We start from the raw sequence: 20,883 nt of genomic DNA on the forward strand, positions 1-20,883 counted from the left end.
CAAAGACAACCCTCTGAGGTGAGGGGAGCACTGCCTGGCTTGACCCGAATAGAGGCAGCTTATCAGGGAAGCAGCAAGCGGCCCAACAACCTGTTGTCACTGCCATAGAGCTCAAGAGAGGAGGGTTCAACCCCTAGCGAGAGAGAGGAACCCAGCTCGACATAAGTGACCAATAGGGTTGAGGACCTAACTCTCGAGTCGAGAGGAGGACTCACCCAGTCTGCCCAGGACCGGCGAGGGGAGCACAGCCATGTCCGGGGGCAGACAGATCACAAATGGGACATCAGAAATGGGATCCTGTTAGAAGGGGATCACGCATTTCTAAGGGAACAACAGGGTCCCAACATAAAGGCAACTGACCAAGGAGGTGACAGAGACGGGCCTAACACTTAGTTCGTTGCAAATGGGGTTCTTCGGGAGCAGCGCTCTCGGCTCTCAAGCTGAGGCGGGCCCTTACAGCACATACTGGGAGCGACTCATAGCTAACCCTCACAGAGAGGGGAGCACTTCTCAGCTCGACCAGAAGGGGTAACCCAGCAGGGCCCAATAAGAGACAGTTCACTGGAGGAGCTGGACACGGTCTCATGCTCTCTATCTCGATAGAGAGTGTGGGTCCCGTATAACCAGACCCAATAGAATCTGAAGAAATAGCGCAACCCAATAACCATTCATGTGTATAGAGCTTACTGCTCCTCAGAGCAGAAAGCACAAAAGAGGGGTTTCCACAGAAACACAAATCCCTCTTACCTCAGGGAACGCAGTGTACTCCAGCCCACTCCGCAGAGGGGTGATTACTGGTTTAACCATAAGGGCAGTGTGACAGTGAGGACCCACGGGCCCGACCGTCTATGGAGCATTGAGCTCTAGCTCAGAGAACGTGCATGAAGGTTAAGGAACTACTCAAATATCGGGAGACCCCTCAGGGTGAGAAATGAGTAGCGCACCTTGGCCAGAGGATAGGGAGCATGTCACGAAGCATGTACTCAGAAGAGTACTAGCCCACGAGAAGGACCCGCAGGTCCTGAGGTTGCAGCGTTATACTGGGGACCTGATGCTGGGAGGCTTCCTCAGAAACCCAGCCGAAGATGAGGTCTATCACCAGCCTGGATCCAGAACCGATGAGTGAAACCATCACTGTAATCGGTCAATAGCAGGAGGTCCTGACTTAGCAGGTGGGTCAAACCTAAAAGTCAGAAAACGGAACAGGTCTGAGTAGCGCTGCAGAGAAAGGCTAGCATCGAATACACAAGAACTAGCAGTAGAGTAGATGAAAATGGATCGTACTCACCAACCATGGCTCCTGCGCATGACTCAGGCTCATGGATATAGGCTGGAGGCGAAGTCCGAAGCCGGGACCTTCATGGAATGAAGGATTTAAAGGCAGCCGAGCGTGTCTTGGCCTCCTTAAACTTCACGACCACCGTCTCGACGGAAGTGCCGAAAAGCTCAGAACGGGAAACGGGCGCATCAAGAAGAAAGCCCTTCTCTTTCGACCCGATATCCACCAGGCTCACCCACAGATGTCTCTCCGTAACCGCCATGGATCTGCCAATGGCAGTGGTGGCCTGCTTAGTGGCACGGAGAGCAATATCCATGGTATGACACAACTCAACCCAATCAGGAGATAGACCCTGCCTTTATCCACTTTCAGCAGATCAGCCTGATAAGCCTGAAGCACCGCCATGGTGTGCAACTAGGCTGCAGCCTGACCTGCTGCCGCGCATGCCCTGCCATTCAAACGAGAAGTATCCTGAAGGGGTTTGGACGGCAGGGAGGGAGCCTTAAGAGAAGATGTCTCCCCCATAGAGAGATAGCAGGCCAGCGTCTCTTCAACAGGGGGATCTTTTCATAACCATTCTCACGCATAACCTGGCAGGAGGGTTAACTTCAAGCCAGAGTGCAGTATAATTAATTTATCTGAGAAGGACATGATATAAATCATCTGTCCAATTCATGCTTATCCCTCACAAGAAATAAGCAACGAATGCAGAGCGCATCCAACTCCCTCAAGAGCTGAACGCGCTTGCTCTTCACCACACACACACACACAGCACACTAGCCGTGTGAAACTGCTGGTATCAGAGCAAAGCCTCTGGCGAGAGAACATGCACTCCTAGTCGTGTTTAGCTTAACACTAACATAAACAAACGGTCAGTGAAGACGAAGAAGAGGATGACGTGTTATCCCGGGCGAAGTCCGAAGCCGGGACCTTCATGGAATGAAGGATTTAAAGGCAGCCGAGCGTGTCTTGGCCTCCTTAAACTTCACGACCACCGTCTCGACGGAAGTGCCGAAAAGCTCAGAACGGGAAACGGGCGCATCAAGAAGAAAGCCCTTCTCTTTCGACCCGATAACCACCTGACTCACCCACAGATGTCTCTCCATAACCACCATGGCTGCCATGGATCTGCCAATGGCAGTGGTGGCCTGCTTAGTGGCACGGAGAGCAATATCCATGGTATGACACAACTCAACCCAATCAGGAGATAGACCCTGCCTTTATCCACTTTCAGCAGATCAGCCTGATAAGCCTGAAGCACCCTCCCTCGGAAGGGAACTACAAGTAGGCCTATAAAACAAACATAAATTAGAGTGGAATTCATTATAAACAACATTTATTATAAATGCCAAAACTAAGTTACCGATGTGTGGGAAATGTGTTGTATAAATAAACTTGGGCTCACATACTTCACTCATTTAGCTCAAATTCAGATGTGTCTGCTTTGTGCATGCTTTGTGTGCTTGACATTAATTGCATTATATTCTCATATTCTGGAAAATACGGTAGTTACGAAGCAAAGTTCCTCTAAAGCAAATCAGTTAACATGGTGGCCATCTTGCCGACACCCACGGGCAACATTTTTAATGAAGGGAACAGTCACGTGAGTGGAAAAACTGAGATTTTTGAAACTCAACTTAACTAACCACCTGCTGGTCAAAATGGTGCATAAAACACCTTTTAAAAATCAATTGCAAAAGTATAGGGCTAATTTATTAAATGCATTCTACAAAAATTTAAATATTATTAAACAGGAAGTGTCTGTAAGTGTTCTTTTATTAACTTGTAGGGCTTGTGTTTTATCAAGGGCTTGGCTAATCAGGCCAATAAGAGAAATTTAACTACGACTCTTCTTTTTGTATTATACAAATGTGTAATTAAAAATATCCATATTATAAAGCTGATCCGAGATCAGGTAAACACTATATAGACACTGGTTAATGGGTTAGCAGATCGCCCCCTAGCGGCAAACTTGTTTACTAAAATCATGTGACTTTGGCAGTTGGATATGCGTCATGAAAGATTTGCAAAGGTTTCAAAGCTTAATAAATTAGTGTTTTGAAAATGGCCATCACTAATAGCGAAATTTCCAAAAATATTTGTTGAATTTTCAATTACATTAGCGATAAAATCTGACAATCATGGTATCATAAATGTTGGTGCTTTACAGTAGCTCAAATTCAAATCTCCATTGATTTGCAGCCACAACTGACACAATGGCAACACCCTGTAATGTATTTGCAGTGTCTCTCTTTTAGCTTGGTATGACATAAACACAGACAAACAGTCTGGCACAAGGCTCCATTCTCTGCAGTGACTGGTACTTATGGAGCACAGCATGTTAGAAGCCTCTCTGTTGTCCTCCATTCCACCAGTGTCTTTTGTACTGCAGTCATTATTTTACATCACGACACTACGATTACATGCTTGAAAAGGGCAAAACAAAAGTTGACTGTTTGCATTGCACACGCATGATGTCTCGATAACATCTGGTAATTTAGATCAGATCAGGTGCAGGTATTTCAGTTAAGTATTTTGTCGATCTTTTACACATGAATTGCATAATGTTGTTAACCAGGAAGTTTTTTTTTTTAAATGGACGCTGATGACATCCATAGTAAGGTGGCCTATTGCATATGCAATACCAATAATTTATGTAAATACAATACTATATATGAATACACATGCAATGTCCACAACACTGAATTAACATTTTGTACAAAATTCACTTAAATTTCAGATTGGTAAACTGAAAATATCCATTACTCTTTGGATATTTCAAGTCTGTCAGCAGATTTTAGAGGTGACACTTTTGTCAATTGGTCAAGCATTCATGGTTAATGGGTGATAGAGATAATCAAATGGCTAACTAGTGGCAATTTAATCATCTGGTTGATATACAGGTGCATCTCAATAAATTAGAATGTCGTGGAAAAGTTCATTTATTTCAGTAATTCAACTCAAATTGTGAAACTCGTGTATTAAATAAATTCAATGCACACAGACTGAAGTAGTTTAAGTCTTTGGTTCTTTTAATTGTGATGATTTTGGCTCACATTTAACAAAAACCCACCCATTCACTATCTCAACAAATTAGAATACTTCATAAGACCAATAAAAAATTTTTTTTAGTGAATTGTTTGCCTTGGAAAGTATGTTCATTTACTGTACATGTACTCAATACTTGGTACTAGTATACATCACATTTCCTCAGATACTCCAAACATCTAATAGTAATCACAAAACTATAATGTAAAATAATAGATTTATTTCCCAAGGCAAGTTCAGCATAGGTTTGCAGAATACAAACAGTTAAGTGAACTGTGTGCTGGATGAACTGCATGAGTTGTGGTCATTCTAACTTAGGTCTGTGTTTGAGGAATGAACTGTGCAACTAAATCAAGTTTGAACTGATGTCACCGAGTAAATATGCAATTCCCTGATAGACTTTGGCTACTGTGAGAAAAAGGTCTGATTTAACTTCTGGAATGTTTAAGAGCCAGTGAGGAAAGGGCAATGACACCTTTTATTCTTAGAAAAAGCTTAAAATTCGATGCAACTATATTACATTTTAAGCACAAATGATATAAATGAGAAAGCATAAAATTAAATGTCTACTTAATTAACATTTATATAACAATTATAACTATAACTAAAACTGTTATGTAAAAAAAGAAAAAAGGTAACTGAAATAAATAGTAATAATAATAATAATAAAATATAAAAACTTATTTAAGCTACTTGCAAAGGAAACATTTCTCATTTTCATTTAGTTTACCTTAATGTAATAAAATAAATGAAACTAAAACTGAAATAAACTAATAAAAACTATACAGACATTAAAAACCAAAACAAAAATTGTAACAATTTACAATAAGGGCCCATTAGTTAATGTTAGTTAAAGGGTTAGTTCACCCAAAAATGAAAATTAGGCTGTGTTTTACTCACCCCCGAGGCATCCTAGGTGCATATGACTTTCTTCTTTCAGACGAATCCAGTCGGAGTTATATTAAAAATTGTCCTGGCTATTCCAAGCTCTATCATTGCAGTCAGCGGGTGTTGCAGTGCTTCAGTCCCAAAGAAGTGAAATAAAATGTGCCCATCCTTAAAAAAAAGTGTCTCACACGGCTCCGGGGGGTGAACAAAGGCCTCCTGTAGCGAATCGATGCGTTTTTGTAAGAAAAATATCCATATTCAAAACGTAATAATCACTTTAATCTAGCTTGCGCTCACTGTTGTAAACGGAAGCAGCTCCGGGCGGATGATGTATGAGGTCAGCGCTGCGCATGCGCTGCTCAGAAGTGACGCACGCGGAAGGGCAGGGGAGAGATCAAAACAAAACAACGGTCAAGAATTAGAAGTACAAAACGAGGATTTGTAAAGAAGAATGTCAGAGGATTTCGATATAAGCCAAGAGGAGACTGGTTTTCCTTTGCTAAAGTAAGGAAACTTTGCTTCCTTGATCCTGTTAACAAACATTGGTTTTCATGAGACTCACCGCCGCATGCGCAGCGCTGAACTCATACGTCATCCGCCCGGAACTGCTTCCGTGTACAACTGTTGGTGCAAGCTAGATTAAAGTGATTATTACGTTTTGAATATGGATATTTTTATTACAAAAACATTCACTACAGAAGACCTTTGTTCATCCCCCGGAGCCTCACTCTGACACCTTCTTATAACCTGTCTGTCTGCCACAGCACCATGTTTTCACTCAGCGTCCCCAGACTGTAAGAAGGAAAGTCACATCTCTTACCTGCTATCTTCATATTCATGTGAGCATCCAGTAACAAGTTCTCAGCCTTCAGGTCTCTGTGAACAATATTGCGTTCGTGGCAGTACTCCACCGCTGAGAGGATCTGCCAGAACTTCCTCCTCGCATCCATCTCGCTGAGCCGCCCGCGGCTGGCCAGGTAGTCTGTGTTGCCAGACAGGGATCAGGTGTTATTGGGTCGTCATCTGCACATCTAGGCAACATGTCACAGTCATGAATTTTTCATGAAAATGGTATGCAGATTGTGACAATGAACAGGGAAGGGGCACGCAAAACATCTGTTTAACAGGGCTGCTCATAGACGGCCAGTTACTATGTTGGACTAGTCAATATAAAAAAGTAAACAAAATCAGTTTGAAGCTGAACAGCTGGGGTTAATCACATTTATTTGAAATCAACTGAAATGTAAAAGTAATATAATTTTAATTTAAAATTATTATTATTATTGCCTTGAGGTCTGTTTATAAGTTGTGTTTGTAAACGTTGTTGTGCCAAACAGTGTCAATTCATGTTCAGTTTCATATGGTTAAGAAAAAAAAACACTTTTATGGCATTTTCAGAAAGAGTTCAAATTGAACAAGTTTGTAGACATACAGTACAGTTCATAAGTTAAGGGTTGGTAAGATTTGTTCATGTTTTTGAATCAAGTCTCTTATACTCAGCAAGGCTGCATTTATGTGATCAAAATTATAGTAAAACAGTAATATTGTGAAATATGATCACAATTTAAAAGAACTGCTTTCTATTTTAATATTTTTAAATTGTAATCTATTCCATTCTGTGATGCAAAGCTGTTTTTAGCAGTACTCCAGTCTTCAGTGATTCTTTAGAAAGCATTCTAATTTGCTGATTTGCTGCTCAAGAAACATTTCTTATTGTTATCAGTGTTAAAAACAGTTGTGCTGCCTAATATTTTTGTGGAAACTGTGACACAGTTTCTGAAATATTAATAAGCAGTGAAGCGATTTTAAGAAATAACAATAAAAAATTATGCCAAACTACTTAATAAAGTTTTCTTTTCAAGAATTTCTTTCTTTTAATGAGTCTTGTTTTTCTTCATCATGATCATTTTTCTTCATCAGGACAGTTGTATCACCATGATATTTTAAAACTATGCTCATCACAGAAGAAGTCTATTCATGCCAATGTATATCTGAATAGCATTTTTAATGTATTTTTAAATAAATGAATAAATCTAGACACTTTTTTATTCTAGTTTTAGTTGTACTAATGTTCTTTAGTCATTTGTATTATTCATTTTCGAAATATTTGTATTTAGCTTTAATTTATTTTTATTTCAGTTTTAGTTTTAATAATTTTAGTACTTCAACTTATTTTATTTCAATTAGTTTTCAAAGCAACATTCTAAAGTTTTTCATTTAATATTTGTATATTATTTTATTTCAGCTTTATTTCAATTAACACAATTTTGAATATTTGTAGTTAATAACAACACTGGTTCAGAAAGTGATTTTTTAGAAAGTTACAGTATATTTTTTATAGTACACTGATCTCTTTTATCTCAAAAGATAAAGGGAAATTTAAATCCTGAAGAATCCTTTAATAACATTATTTTCTCATCTCCTCTTTCATACATAGCAGGTGTTTGCTATACCTTTTGCCATGTCAAACTGATGTAAATATGCAACTACCAGCTTTTCATGAATTTCAAATCCAACAAAACAACCTGAAGCAAGCAGGATTTATTCATTCTCTCCAAAAACGAAAGGCCAACCTGTCATCCACAGCCGACCGCGCATTCAAAACAGGACCTGACTATCAGCCATGCCTGCTTCAGATGAGGGCCAAGCGCTGATAAAACAGCAGTCCTCTGAGTTAATCAGCTGACAGGGGCATGGAGATGCCAGTTGCATGCGTATGCATGTGTGCGTCATACGGCCCATGTGTTAGGGACATGTAGGAAACATCAAAGGATGCGCTGTGCATGCGAATGCGAGGCAGTGTGGGATGGTATGATATTGAGTTGACAGATGGCTTCACATCCCTATGGATTGACTATATGACAATGCGTCATTTGCACCCAGCAGGTAGTATAAGGAAACCGAACATCTAATCTGTATCAGTCAATCTCATGATGACGTGTGAAATTTAGAACCTTCTTGCAATTAAAATGCAACTTCTCTCCAACATCCAGAATGGAGCGAAATATGAAAGAAAAAGTGATTAAAGTGAAAAGGAGGCAAACAAACGGTTGACAAAAGTTCATATAAAAATGATCGAATCACTTCATTGGATGAATCGGTTAATCTCTACACTTCTGTAGAATTTTATCCTCCTCTCAGGTACAAACCCTCAACAGCTGCAGATACAAAATGATTAAATGCAAGACGCTCCATGTGGAGAAAGATAACATGTTTGTAATTGTATTAATTTATGATAAATCATTTGTGGTCTGGGTGGAACCAATCTTGTGTTAAGAATTGGACAGCAGTTCTAGTGACCTTTGACCAAAATCATAAACGAGTGACTAGATATTTAGCATTCAAATCAACTTCTAGTACACCTTGTATGGAGACCAGAATGTTTAACTGCAACGTTCATGCTTAATAAATAAAACTTAAGATGTTGATTAGAAGTCCTATCATGCAAAGTGCTAAACATCGAAATAAAAAGCAACAACTTAAATTACAGTGAAATATCAATTGAAATAGATATGTTTGACAAAAGGTGCGTTCTTAGGATTGTCAAAATGTCAAAATAATTGTTTTTATTTAAACTCATAGCGTCATAAACTCTAATCAGCTCCACACTTCATAGCATTCCAACACTGGCTATTTTCAGAATGCAATACTAGTGTACAGTCTACTGCATACTGCATATACAGTCAAACCAAAATTTATTCAGACACCTTCAACATTTCACAAATTATCACAGTTTATTCGCTATAGTTTAGAAAATGGTAATAAAATATGACAAGAACTCAGAGTTAAACTGTGTCAGAACAAATTCATCTTGATAATGTCAGATAACACTCAAGCAAAACATGGTCAGGCCAAATTGTCTGAATAATTTTTGATCCCAAATTTTTATCACTTTTACTAGTAGTCCACTGAATGAAGAATTTTTAGGTATATGTCACAGACTCACTCACAGTTTACTTTATTTTACTATCCTCAATTACATAAATGAAATATAGTTTCCTGCACCCACTAGTAAAAATATATAAAAAAATTATAACTGGTGTCTGAATAATTTTTGGTTTGCAGCACAAGCTGCACAAGCTCTGAGGACGACACAGTTGTTTCACAATTGGCCAGATTCATTGATGACGAGTGTTTTGTGTTTATTCTTCACACCTTAACTTCTGATAAAGCTCACAAAATCTGTGTTTTTGTGATAGTAAAAACTCCTTACATGTAATCTTAATGTTATATTGTGTCATGTTTATCCAAATAAAACGGATAAAAAATATAGACCTCACTTTTTTGGTATTTAAATTGCATTGGCTTATATTGAACTTCATTCTTGTACATACAGTCACTATATTAAGCAGTACATGAAGTACTGATTGAAAAGTGTTTCTGTTGCTTCATGAAAATGCCTGTAACATCTGTGTATTTGACAAATTGCATCTAATCCACTTCATCTGTGATAAAGTATGCAACACAGCGAGAGCGTCACTATGAGAATGAAGGAAGTGTCTAACTTTGTTTTTAACAAATCTTGGCGATCAGTTAAATTCAGCAACAGTCAAGCACATGTATTTAAATAATACTAAGTTGCACTGGATCTTCACATGAAAAAACAGTTAGACATGTCATTTTGATTATCAGAGATGAATTTTAACTTAATGGATAAAATAAGTGACTAAAGGGGGGCTTTAAAAATTCACAGACCTACTTATTCTGCTATCCTGAGTATGCACAGCTATATGGTTAGTTACATCTTATGCAACTGAAGTCCGTGACCTTATGAGAACAGATCTGATATTGTGACCTACAAGTTGAGAACCACTGGGAAACAGCATTCCACATTGTGTGATCGGTCGCATATTGCACATTTTGGCAAATGTAATATTTCATGGTAATCCACATACATAGAAAATTCACAGACAAGCATACTGTACACGGCAAAAAGAGTAGGCTTTTGCAAACACAGTCACTGTTTTACTGCTGAAATATGTGTGCTAAGAACACAGTACGCATGCCGTCAAATACAAGAAGTATACTAACACAATAACTGAAGACGTACTGACAAAATCACAAGGATGTCTCTAAATTATTATCTTATTCTTTTTTTGGCAGCAGCTGTCATATCATATTCTTTCACTTGCTTTGTCAAAGGCAACCTATTGCCCCTTAATGAGGCTATAAATCTCATTCACTGTCTTTCAAGTATGACAGTAGCGTTACTGCATGGGGCTGTTATGAGTGAGATGATTGTTTCTTTAGTCACGTAGCTCTCATCTAAATCACCAGGACCTTTTTCCATTACAGGTGACACCGCTAATCATCACAGCACAAAAAATAGCTTGTGCTCAGCTCACCCATTAGGCTTTAAGTGAGTGAATCAGGATATAGATGGATGAAATATGCAGAAATTTGGTGTGACCATCTCAATCCACTGCAGGCATGTATTTACTGCACATGCAATACTTAACAGTGCGGGGTGAATATATGAATCAGAGTGAAATTAACTTTTTTTTTGGCACATGTATGGAAACAGATGCACTCACCAAAAATCTCTCCATTCCTGGCATATTCTGTCACTAGATAGAGCATGTTTTTGGTCTCCATGACCTATTGAAAGAGAAGAGAATTGGTTCTTATTCATTGCATGAATATGGGATGATTATGGCAATGCAATTAATATCACAAATCACACAATTCTGAAATCACAAGAGCACAAGAAACTGACAGCATTTTCACCTGTCACAAGTGTTCACGCTTGGCTTTAAGTGAGAAAACAATGCTACATCCTTTTTTTGTGTGAGGCAAAGGAGAAAATGGTGACAAGTGATTCACACTTAGTCAATAATATGTTATGGATATTATTTTAGATGCATAGGTGTAATATTTCATTAAAGGGGTCATATGATGCGATTTCAATTTTTCCTTTCTCTTTGAAGTGTTACAAGCTCTTGGTGCATAAAGAAGATCTGTAAAGTTGCAAAGACTAAAGTCTCAAATCCAAAGAGATATTCTTTATAAAAGTTAAGAGTCAACCACGCCCTCCTAAAACGGCTCGTTCGAACACACCCCCACATGTCTACGTCACGATGTGGGAAGATTTGCATAACGCCGCCCAAATGTTCACGCAAAGAAAGAAGGCGTAACTTTTATTCTCACTGTAGTATTGTTGCTGCCGCCATGTCGTGAAGGCGCTGTGTGTTTCCTTGTGAAAGCAAAACTACTTTGTTTGGCCTTCCAAAAGAGGACGATATCTGCTTCGTCATGCCTAGAGCTGATCCGTGCTGGTCGCTGAGGAAATACATCAACTTCGCGCTGTGGATCGCCGGATCGGCTTTCACCGTGGACGAAGCGGAGTCCAGCCCGGGGTCGTCACATGTGGTTGCTGCAAGCCCGCCGGCCACTCAAGCCCGCCTCCGCTCACTCTAGCCCTCCGTGTGTGACGCTGTGTTTCGTTATGAAAGTGAAACTACTTTGTTTGGCCTATTATTCTCTACACTGCTGTCCTCTCTTTGAGCACAATAACAACAGTACTATAGCATTACCTTGTCTTTTGGACATGTACCATGGTGGTGCTATCATACTCTGAAGTACACTGGAGTACCGTATTATAATATAGTGATACATGAATGTAGCAATAATTCAGTACCACGGTATACATGGCTGTCATACGTTTAAAACATGCTTTTAAATTTGAAACTTGACAATTACAATAACAAATAATATAATGAATACAATAATAAATCTGTATTTAAATTAGTAAATTAAACAATTGCACTAATATTTATTACTATATAGATTATTGTTGTTGTTTTGTTATTATTCTTTTATTTTAAATAATAATAATAATAATAATGCTTTAGACACAACTTCTCCCCCCCCTCCCTCATTTTAGAGTATGTCAACAAAACTATGAAACAAGTGAATAAGGGAACCAGTGAATAATAATAATAATAATAAACACATTAGTAGTAGCAGTAGTATCCTATATGTTCTATAGTTTTGCTGATGTTTTTATTTATTTTTAAAATATTTATATTTTTCAGATAAAGATAATACAAAATAATTATCTATAAAATAAATAATACCATCAACAAAACTATAAAACTACACCAGCGGATTATAATAATAATAATAATAATAATTATTATTATTATTATCAACATATTATTATTATTAACCACCGTGTTGTTCCATAGTTTTGATGACGTATTCCAAAATGTGGAACATAGCTGTGTCTAGAACATTGACTAGTAATGTATATCAGTGCACCTTTGTGTTTCTATCTGCTACTATGGTAATTTTTTTGTGGGCATGTTTCTTCGTTTGCCTGCTTGTAGGGTCTGGTGTTGGACTAATGACCATGTGCTAGATTCCTACAGGTTACTGACTTTCCCAGTTGACTCTGCCAAAGGAAGAGTGAGCATTTTTTGAACGCTCTATGTATAATACCAGACAGACAGATCACAATATGAGCACTGCCCCTTTTAGAAGTCATGATTGGACTGCTGCTGATGCTGTATTTGTGTTGTGTAACAGCGCAGGCAGCTGTTGATACTTTCAGCATCCAGGCCCAGAGTGACCTAAAAATCTTACATAACATAACAAGACTAAACCTGTAAATCACCCAGACGAAACTACTGGATTCAACAGTAGTCTCATGGGATACATGCTCATACAGGTGACAAATAAAAATGGCTTGCATGGTCAGTTTATGAATTATCACAAATTTATTGTAAATACACGCAATACACACATGCATGATCATGCAGTACCTGGTAAAGATTGATGATGTGAGGATGGTCCAGCAACTTCATGATTTCCACTTCCCTGTAGATCTTCTCCAGGTTCACTGCATCTAACTGGGTCTTGTCTATGATCTTAATCGCCACCTGTAATTCAGCAAATGCTAATGTTAATTATACTGAGCTTTCGTTATATGCATTTTTGAAGCCACCGATGCATTCATTATTTTCAGCTACCAGAATAATAAAGGATTTAAATTATCCATTGTGCTGCATAAAACAATAATAATTGTAGACCTATTAGCTTTCTAAAAATCAAAAGACCACTTAGGCATATGCCACTTTGTATACAAGACTTTATAGTTGTAATAAAGTAAAAAAAAAAAAAAAAAAAAATTGCTCACAGACTGCTGTCTCATGTCTTACTCTACAGCACCTTTTAAAATTATGCAACTGCAACTGGATCTACAGCTGTTCCACTTTTGCTTCTAAGTGAGAACTGGTGGGAAGCTGCATAACTTGTTTGATTTTATCTGACCTGATCTTGACTGCAGCTCTTAGTCACTCTACAACTCGAGTTCAGAGAGTAAACTGACCTTTTTCAAAGCACAACAACAGTGTAATACTGATGCCTGTGAAACAAAGGGTAGATCCAACTAGTTATTTAACTGTTATTAAATAAAACACACAGTACGCAATGCACAATTTAAGTATTTAATCAAGGTAAATAACAATCTGAACATGCAAAAAATGTTTCCACTTATGATTTGCCACTCTCTCCTAGATATCAAAGGCCAGTGTTGTCTGTTTTGTTTGGATCTATTAAGCCATTCAAAAATATATTAAAAAAGCAATTCATATAAAACTTGAAATCACATGTTCTGTGATGAGCATGCTTTTTTTTTCATTTTTGAATTAAAATATGTCAAGAAATGCCTAAATGTTTAATTTAAAAGTCATTAAAATGATTAAAAATGTTATAATAAGTAGATTGGTAGCGAAGAAATGTAGTTTTAAAATAATAATATTTTTAATAATAACATTTCTGTACAGCAATTCAGTCAGTATGCAGGAAGCAATACTGTCACGAGACAAAAATCAGAGGACCCCTTTAGAGCCTTTTTTTTTTTTTTAATTCACATATTTTGACTTTTTTTTATTGCAAGCCACATTTTGTCCAGGGTCAAATGGAGTAACCCTAAGAAAACATAATATTAATAATAATAATAATTATAATTATATATGTATATATTACATACTATACATCAACTAAATTTACTTGCACATTGAGTATATGTTTTTTTTAATTGTTTTTTTATATATATATATATATTTTTTTTAGTTGATGGTTACACCACTTAACATTGAAGAAATCATTACATTTTTGTTTTGTGCAAAATTGCATAAATGCTTTTCAAAAATGCATGAAATCACCGTGAACACAAATATTGCATTACATATATGAGAACTTAGCACATGTGATTTAAACTGCATTTTTTTTTTAAATTTCTATTTTTCATCTCGCAGGTCCCATTTGTCACAGACACAAATACAACTTCCAAATATTTAGGCATTTAACACATTTTCTATAGATACTCTCCTTAAATGATAAAAGTGATTCTTTTTTCCCGATTGTAAGAGCGCATGTACACTGAAAACACTAGTGTGTGAGATTGAGTGTGTGTGTGTGTTACTCACCTCAGATTTCGTGATGCGATGTCTCGCCAGCTTCACAACTGCAAAATTGCCTTTTCCCAGCGTGCGCTCAATATCATAAAATCCCACGCGAACCGGAGCCCGCTGCGACGGCTTTTGCTCCTGGGCGGCCATGACCATAGTTTTTCTAGTGAACTACTGGATAAAGAGGTGTGTGGATGATTTGGCCACCTTCACCTGCTCTTACATAGCAATTTAAGTGGCGGGTACAATTATGTTCCTAATGCCAAAGCTAAAATGCAGACGGGCCATATGGGTGCCAAGGGCTCCTGCACACTTCTTCGTTTCCAGATAAGGGCTCTACATAACTGAAATGAGAGCTCGGCATGAGGAATGATGTTCTGGCGCTCGACATGCATTGACGTCAGTGCTGAAGGGATTTTATAAAGGGGCGGATCTCACAGAGCGGCTTCAGTGTCCGCGACCAGCAGCATGTCTCCAAGACAACCTTATCCACTGCGTACGTCAATCAGCGGCTATTGCAATCTCCACAAACACATTCAACCCCGTTGCTTACATTTGACCTTCAAAAACTGAAATGCATTCCATTGTTTAGAATTTCTAAAAAGATCCTGCACGCGACATAAAGACACCACATCATAAATACGGATTTTATATGCATTTGTGCTGCAAGGCGTTTTTCATAGAGGACTGATTTTGCTCAATGAGTGAAAATAAATAAATAAATAAAATCACAGGCATAGAGAAAGCTCTCAAATGCAGCTGACATCATTACATTGGAATTTATATTATTTATATATTGGAATTTATTTATTTTTGTGTGTGTACCGCAACGTGGACAAAGGCACCATAAAAAGCAGACATATAACAACAACAACAATAATAATATTAATCATAATTGTTTTTGTTATTTTATAGTTTTGTGACTTAGTAGAAGTGTTTTATTTTATATTTGAACATTTATTTAAACATCTGTATATATGCGCTCCTAGTGCTCTAAGCATGTAGAGAGCGACCCCTGCTGTCAAAAACGCTTACTGCCATTATGTTTTGTTTTCAGCACACATGCACATAACTATAGATGGTGTTAAATATGTAAGTGAATATGTTTCAATTTCATTCATTTGTTTTTGTTTATTAAGGCTTCATTAACATCACTGCATTCACATTCCAATATTTGCATATAAGAAACTTGAAGGATGTTTGATCATTCATTATTTCACAGGAAAAGACAGTCTGCCAGAGATTGTCACAGTGTAATTACTGAGCCCCATACAGTACATCCAGAAAAAGCAGCATAACAGGGTCATGCAAACCAACCAGTGAGAGCAAACAAGCGGTCTCGTATCCGAGCATCTCATTCTGATTCGTTGAGCAGCTTGTTTGTAACATTGTACCACCTTTGAGTGTTTATCCTTCAGAATTTGGCTTTAAAGATGCATTAAAAACTGGCTAGTATTATTTTGTGTCATATGAGCCCATGGAAATTAGAATCATAATATAAATAAAAAAGAGAAAAAAAGGGCAAACTACATCTGATAATCATGTGTGACCTGTAAACCTCAGATGTTGTTGCAATGAAAGTCTGATTGAGAGTAAATTGATGGTAGATCTGCAGAAATCTGGGAATTAGTTTCTCTCATCAGGATTATTATCGTTAACTGAAACTAAAATTAAAACCATAAAAATACTTAAAATAATAATTAACTGGGAAAAAAACCCTTTAAACTTAAATTCAAATGTATATCTATTTTAACATATTTTATTTCAGCCCAGGCAACATTTCTCATTTTCATTTAAGTACTAAAATAACTAAAACTAATTAAGGTAAAACTATAAACTAAAACTTAAAAATGATATCGACATATTTAAAAATAAAAAATGAAATAAAATAGAAACTAGTAAAAATTACCACAAAATTGCTAAACGTTTAGCTCAAATTAAATGAAATAAAAAATATGAATAAAAATCGAATTCAAAATATTAACAAAAACTATAATGGTATATCAACAATACTAAAATAACACAGTCTCTCATTTATTCAGTACATTTAGGAGATTTCAAAATGCTGGAGTCCACACATATCCAGGCCTTCTTTTGAAATACTCGGGTAAGACACCAACAGCTATTATCATTTTAGAGGAGAATACGCAGTTAAATGCTAATGTTCATCTTTCATATCAGTAGCCATATAATTCATCCATCCATCCCTGGTCTCTGTAATATCTCCCGCTTCCACGGCCCTGCAGGGTGTCATACAAATCGTTGGTCACAAAGCCGCTCTCAGTGCTGGCCAGTGTCACAAAACCACTTTCAGTGTCTCTGCCTCCCAGGTTGTCGTAATCTCCAGGTGGAGTGTCTGGAGAAGAACCCAGGAAGGAAGTGTTCTTGATGTCAGGCCGCGTGCCGGCCAGGTCTGATTCATGCTGCCTTCGGATGACGTTATAGACATCAGGGCTCGGGCTGTTGCATCTTTCTCCAGGGGCCCAATATCCTGGGTCCTTTGGAGGGGTCTCAGTCTGTTGTTTCTTCCTGCATGCATAAATGATGTTGTATGCTCTCAAATTGATCAAATTTAAAATGTTTTGATCAGTGAAGTGAGCAGTCAAACAACGCACCTCTTTGTGAACAGCTTAAAGCAGAAAACTCCCGTCGCCACAATCAACAGCAGCAGAAGTGGTATGGTTGGCAGCACAATGTAAGCGATATTAAGAACATTGTCTAAAAAAAACATGCAACAGGAATTTGGTTAGTGTTGTCACACCCCTTTGGACTTTTGTTGTGTTTTTATTCCTCATGTGTTCTGTGACCCAGTTTTCCCTCATGTTTGATTGTGTCATTTAGTTCAGGTGTGTCTGGTTTATTATCCTCATTTGCTCCACTATATTAGTTGTGTTCTGTTCTCTGTTTGGGGTCCGGTCTACTACATCCCTACGTGTGTCTCCTGCCTGTTCTGTCCTGGATTTACCTTTGTGTGGATTTATTAAAGACTATTAGCATTCACCTTCATCGTGCATTTATCTCACTGTAGCGTGACAAGTGTGATCAATAAAGTTCAAATTTTGGGGTTGGTAAGATTTTTTAAATATTTTTGAAAGCAGTATCTAATGTTTACCCAGGCTGCAGTAATATTGAGGAATTTTTACAATATAAAATGATTGTTTCTATTTTAATATATTTTAAAATGCAGTTTAATCCTGTGATGACAAAGTTGTATTTTCAGCAGCCATTACTCCAGTCTTCAGTGTCACATGATCCTTCAGAAATCATGCTAATATGCCGATTTGCTGCTCAAGAAACATTTTTTATTATTGTCAGTATCTCATTATTTTTTTATTATTATTATCAAACAGTTGTACTGTTTGCTGCTTATTTTGAATATAAACCTTTTGTAATACTATAAATGTTCGAAAAACATTTGATCAGTTTAATGTGTCCTTACTGGAAATCTTACTGACCCCAACGTTTTGAACAACAGTGTATATTAGTTTTTTTCCAAAGATTTTATATATATATAAAAAAAAAACAGCATTCTGGGAAAAAAGCTCTTAACAAAACCCCAATAAGATGGAGTACATTTTTTACAATTATTGGATTACATTTTATATACTATTTCTACTTAAATATTTCATGTTTAATTGTTTCTTTGTAATTAATTGTGAAATTGACTACCAATTTCTAATTGAAAATTGTTCCACACCCATTTTTTTTATGTACAGCGGAGTCCAAATGTCTGAGACCACAACTGAAGATATGCCTAATTCTAGTTCAGATCTTATTGCAAATTATCAGCATAATCATTTGAATGAATCAAACTTGCAGCATGATTTGAGATGATCCAAAGAGCAGCTTGTGCCTCAATAGGAGTAGGAACATCTGATCGTCTGTACAGTCACATGACCAATGAAACTAATTTAATTATTTCTTTAGTGACCTAGAAATAGTGCTGAAGCTGAAATGTTTGTCTTCAATTTGCACCAAATAATTGTAATTTTTTTCAAAATCATAAAACTATGTTTACTCCTGGTATTTCAGGTTTAAATAATAATAAAAAAAAAATCACAGACTTTTAGACCCCATTGTTTTGAGTTAACAGGTATTCATGTCATGGCAGTCTTCAACCCTGTCTGTGAGAACAAGATTCACCTGGAGGTTCAGATACGAGCACCCTCATGCCATCATCCTTCTCTGTGACAGAGGGGTTTCTGGGTATTTTGGGTGTTGGAAGAGCATCTGTAATATATGTGAAATAGGTTTTATGGTATTATCTGGTGTAAGACATCAATATAGCAGCACAGCAAACAGAAAAAAGTATGAAACAAACACAGACAAATAAACCAATAAATGCAGACTTTCTCATATTCTCACAAAATGGATATCCATCCAACATTAGGCCAGCGGTCCTCAACCTTCTTGACTCCAAGGGCTACAAGGGCTGTTCAAGACAATATTTAAAAGTCCTTCCATCTACGCTGATATGTTCCTGTTTTTTTCCCATTGTAATTAAGATTATGTTAATTACACTAAATTTAAATGATTTTAAGACGGGATAGTAGGTAGAAAAAAAATCTATCATTATTTACTCATTCTCAGGTTGTTCCAAACTTGTATAACTAAACAGTTGACGGTAGCCATTGACTTCTATAATATTTTTTCCATACTATGGAAGTCAATGGCTACCGTCAACTGTTTGGTTACCAACATTCTTCAGAATATCTTTGTTTGTGCTCAACAGAAGAAAGAAACTCATACACGTTTGAAACAACATAAGGGTGACATCCCTATTCTCATAGAATTAGAACGATTATTAAAACTTTATAGTTGTAGTTATTGTCCTTGGTGTGCACAGGCCTTTACTAGGTCCCCCTACTGGTTGAACGACTGCACTGCAGTGAACCACTGCAATCGGTATCCTTATTTTACAAAAAATTAAATAAAATAAATAATTTGTTTTAAAATAATTTGCAATAATTATGCAGAGGTACTATATTAATATACAAATTAATAAATTTTGTCAAGCACAATATCCCTAGCTTACCTTCAAATGTTCCATTTTCTGCAGGGATGGGTGCTGGAGGTTTATCTGAAACATCACATGAAGACCATGTTATCATATACTATGCAGTTCTTGAATCAAATATTGCTATAATAGCACTGAAAATAATACTACAAATATTAACTTTTACATAAATGTCCAGATTTTCCGAAGAAAATGTGAATGGTAAATGAGCACTCCTCAAGTCTCTCCTACAGTGGGGGAAATATTTATTTGATCCCCTGCTGATTTTATAAGTTTGCCCACTTACAAAGAAATGAAGGGTCTGTATTTTTTATGGTAGGTTTATTTTAACGGATAAAGACAGAATATCAACCAAAAAAATCCAGAAAAAACACATTTTATAAAGGTTAGAAATTTATTTGCATTTCAGTGAGTGAAATAATTATTTGATCCCCAACCAAGCAGCAAGAATTCTGGCTCCCACAGATGTGCCCATGTGAAACACAGATTAGTCCTGCCACTTTAAGAAGTTACTCCTAATGTCAGCTCGTTAGGTGTATAAGACATCTGTCCACACACGTCTGTATCTTCCATTCCAACCTCTCCCACCAGCATGGGCAAGACCAAAGAGCTGTCAAAGGATGTCAGAGACAAGATTGTAGATCTGCACAAGGCTGGAATGGGCTACAAGACCATCAGCAAGAAGCTTGGTGAGAAGGACACAACTGTTGGTGCGATTATTCAGAAATGGAAGAAATACAAAACAACCATCAATCGGCCTCGGTCTGGAGCTTCGCCTCAGGGGGTAAGGATGATAATGAGAAAGGTGAGGAATCAGCCCTGAACTACACGAGAGGAGCTTGTTAATGATCTTAAGGCAGTTGGGACCACAGTCACCAAACAAACCATTGGTAACACACTACACCACAATGGACTGAAATCCTGCAGCGCCCGCGAGGCCCCTCTGCTCAAGAAGGCACATGTACAGGCCCGTTTAAAGTTTGCCAAAGAACATCTAAATGATTCAGAGAAGGCTTGGGAGAAAGTGCTATGGTCAGATGAGACCAAAATTGAGCTCTTTGGCATTAACTCAACTCGCCGTGTTTGGAGGGAGAGAAATGCTGACCATGACCCCAAGAACACCATCCCTACAGTCAAGCACGGAGGTGGAAACATTATGCTTTGGGGCTGTTTTTCTGCTAAGGGTACAAGACGACTTCACCGCATTGAGGGGCAAATGGACAGGGCCATGTACTGTA

At 37.5% G+C, this 20,883-nt stretch overlaps 2 protein-coding genes across 2 annotated transcripts in view; both read right to left on the bottom strand.

The window, feature by feature from the left end:
• Positions 1-15,026, bottom strand: part of sik2a (salt-inducible kinase 2a) — a 33,713-nt gene extending 18,687 nt beyond the window's left edge. The window contains exons 1-4 of the mRNA XM_016558971.1: positions 14,647-15,026; positions 12,979-13,095; positions 10,750-10,813; positions 6,036-6,197 (exon numbers count right to left, since the gene is read on the bottom strand). Of these exons, the coding sequence (XP_016414457.1) occupies positions 6,036-6,197; positions 10,750-10,813; positions 12,979-13,095; positions 14,647-14,784 (481 nt within the window). The 5' untranslated portion in view covers positions 14,785-15,026. The remainder of the gene's footprint in view (positions 1-6,035; positions 6,198-10,749; positions 10,814-12,978; positions 13,096-14,646) is intronic.
• A 1,649-nt stretch (positions 15,027-16,675) lies between these two features.
• The window catches only part of LOC107745134 (layilin), a 9,850-nt gene continuing 5,642 nt past the window's right edge, over positions 16,676-20,883 (bottom strand). Inside the window, exons 4-7 of the mRNA XM_016558976.1 lie at positions 19,664-19,708; positions 18,772-18,858; positions 17,244-17,346; positions 16,676-17,157 (exon numbers count right to left, since the gene is read on the bottom strand). Coding sequence (XP_016414462.1) covers positions 16,806-17,157; positions 17,244-17,346; positions 18,772-18,858; positions 19,664-19,708 — 587 coding nt within the window. The 3' untranslated portion in view covers positions 16,676-16,805. The remainder of the gene's footprint in view (positions 17,158-17,243; positions 17,347-18,771; positions 18,859-19,663; positions 19,709-20,883) is intronic.

The sequence above is a fragment of the Sinocyclocheilus rhinocerous genome, unplaced genomic scaffold (genome assembly GCF_001515625.1).
Source record: "Sinocyclocheilus rhinocerous isolate Xijiao unplaced genomic scaffold, SAMN03320098_v1.1 scaffold1279, whole genome shotgun sequence".
Lineage (NCBI taxonomy): Eukaryota > Metazoa > Chordata > Actinopteri > Cypriniformes > Cyprinidae > Sinocyclocheilus > Sinocyclocheilus rhinocerous.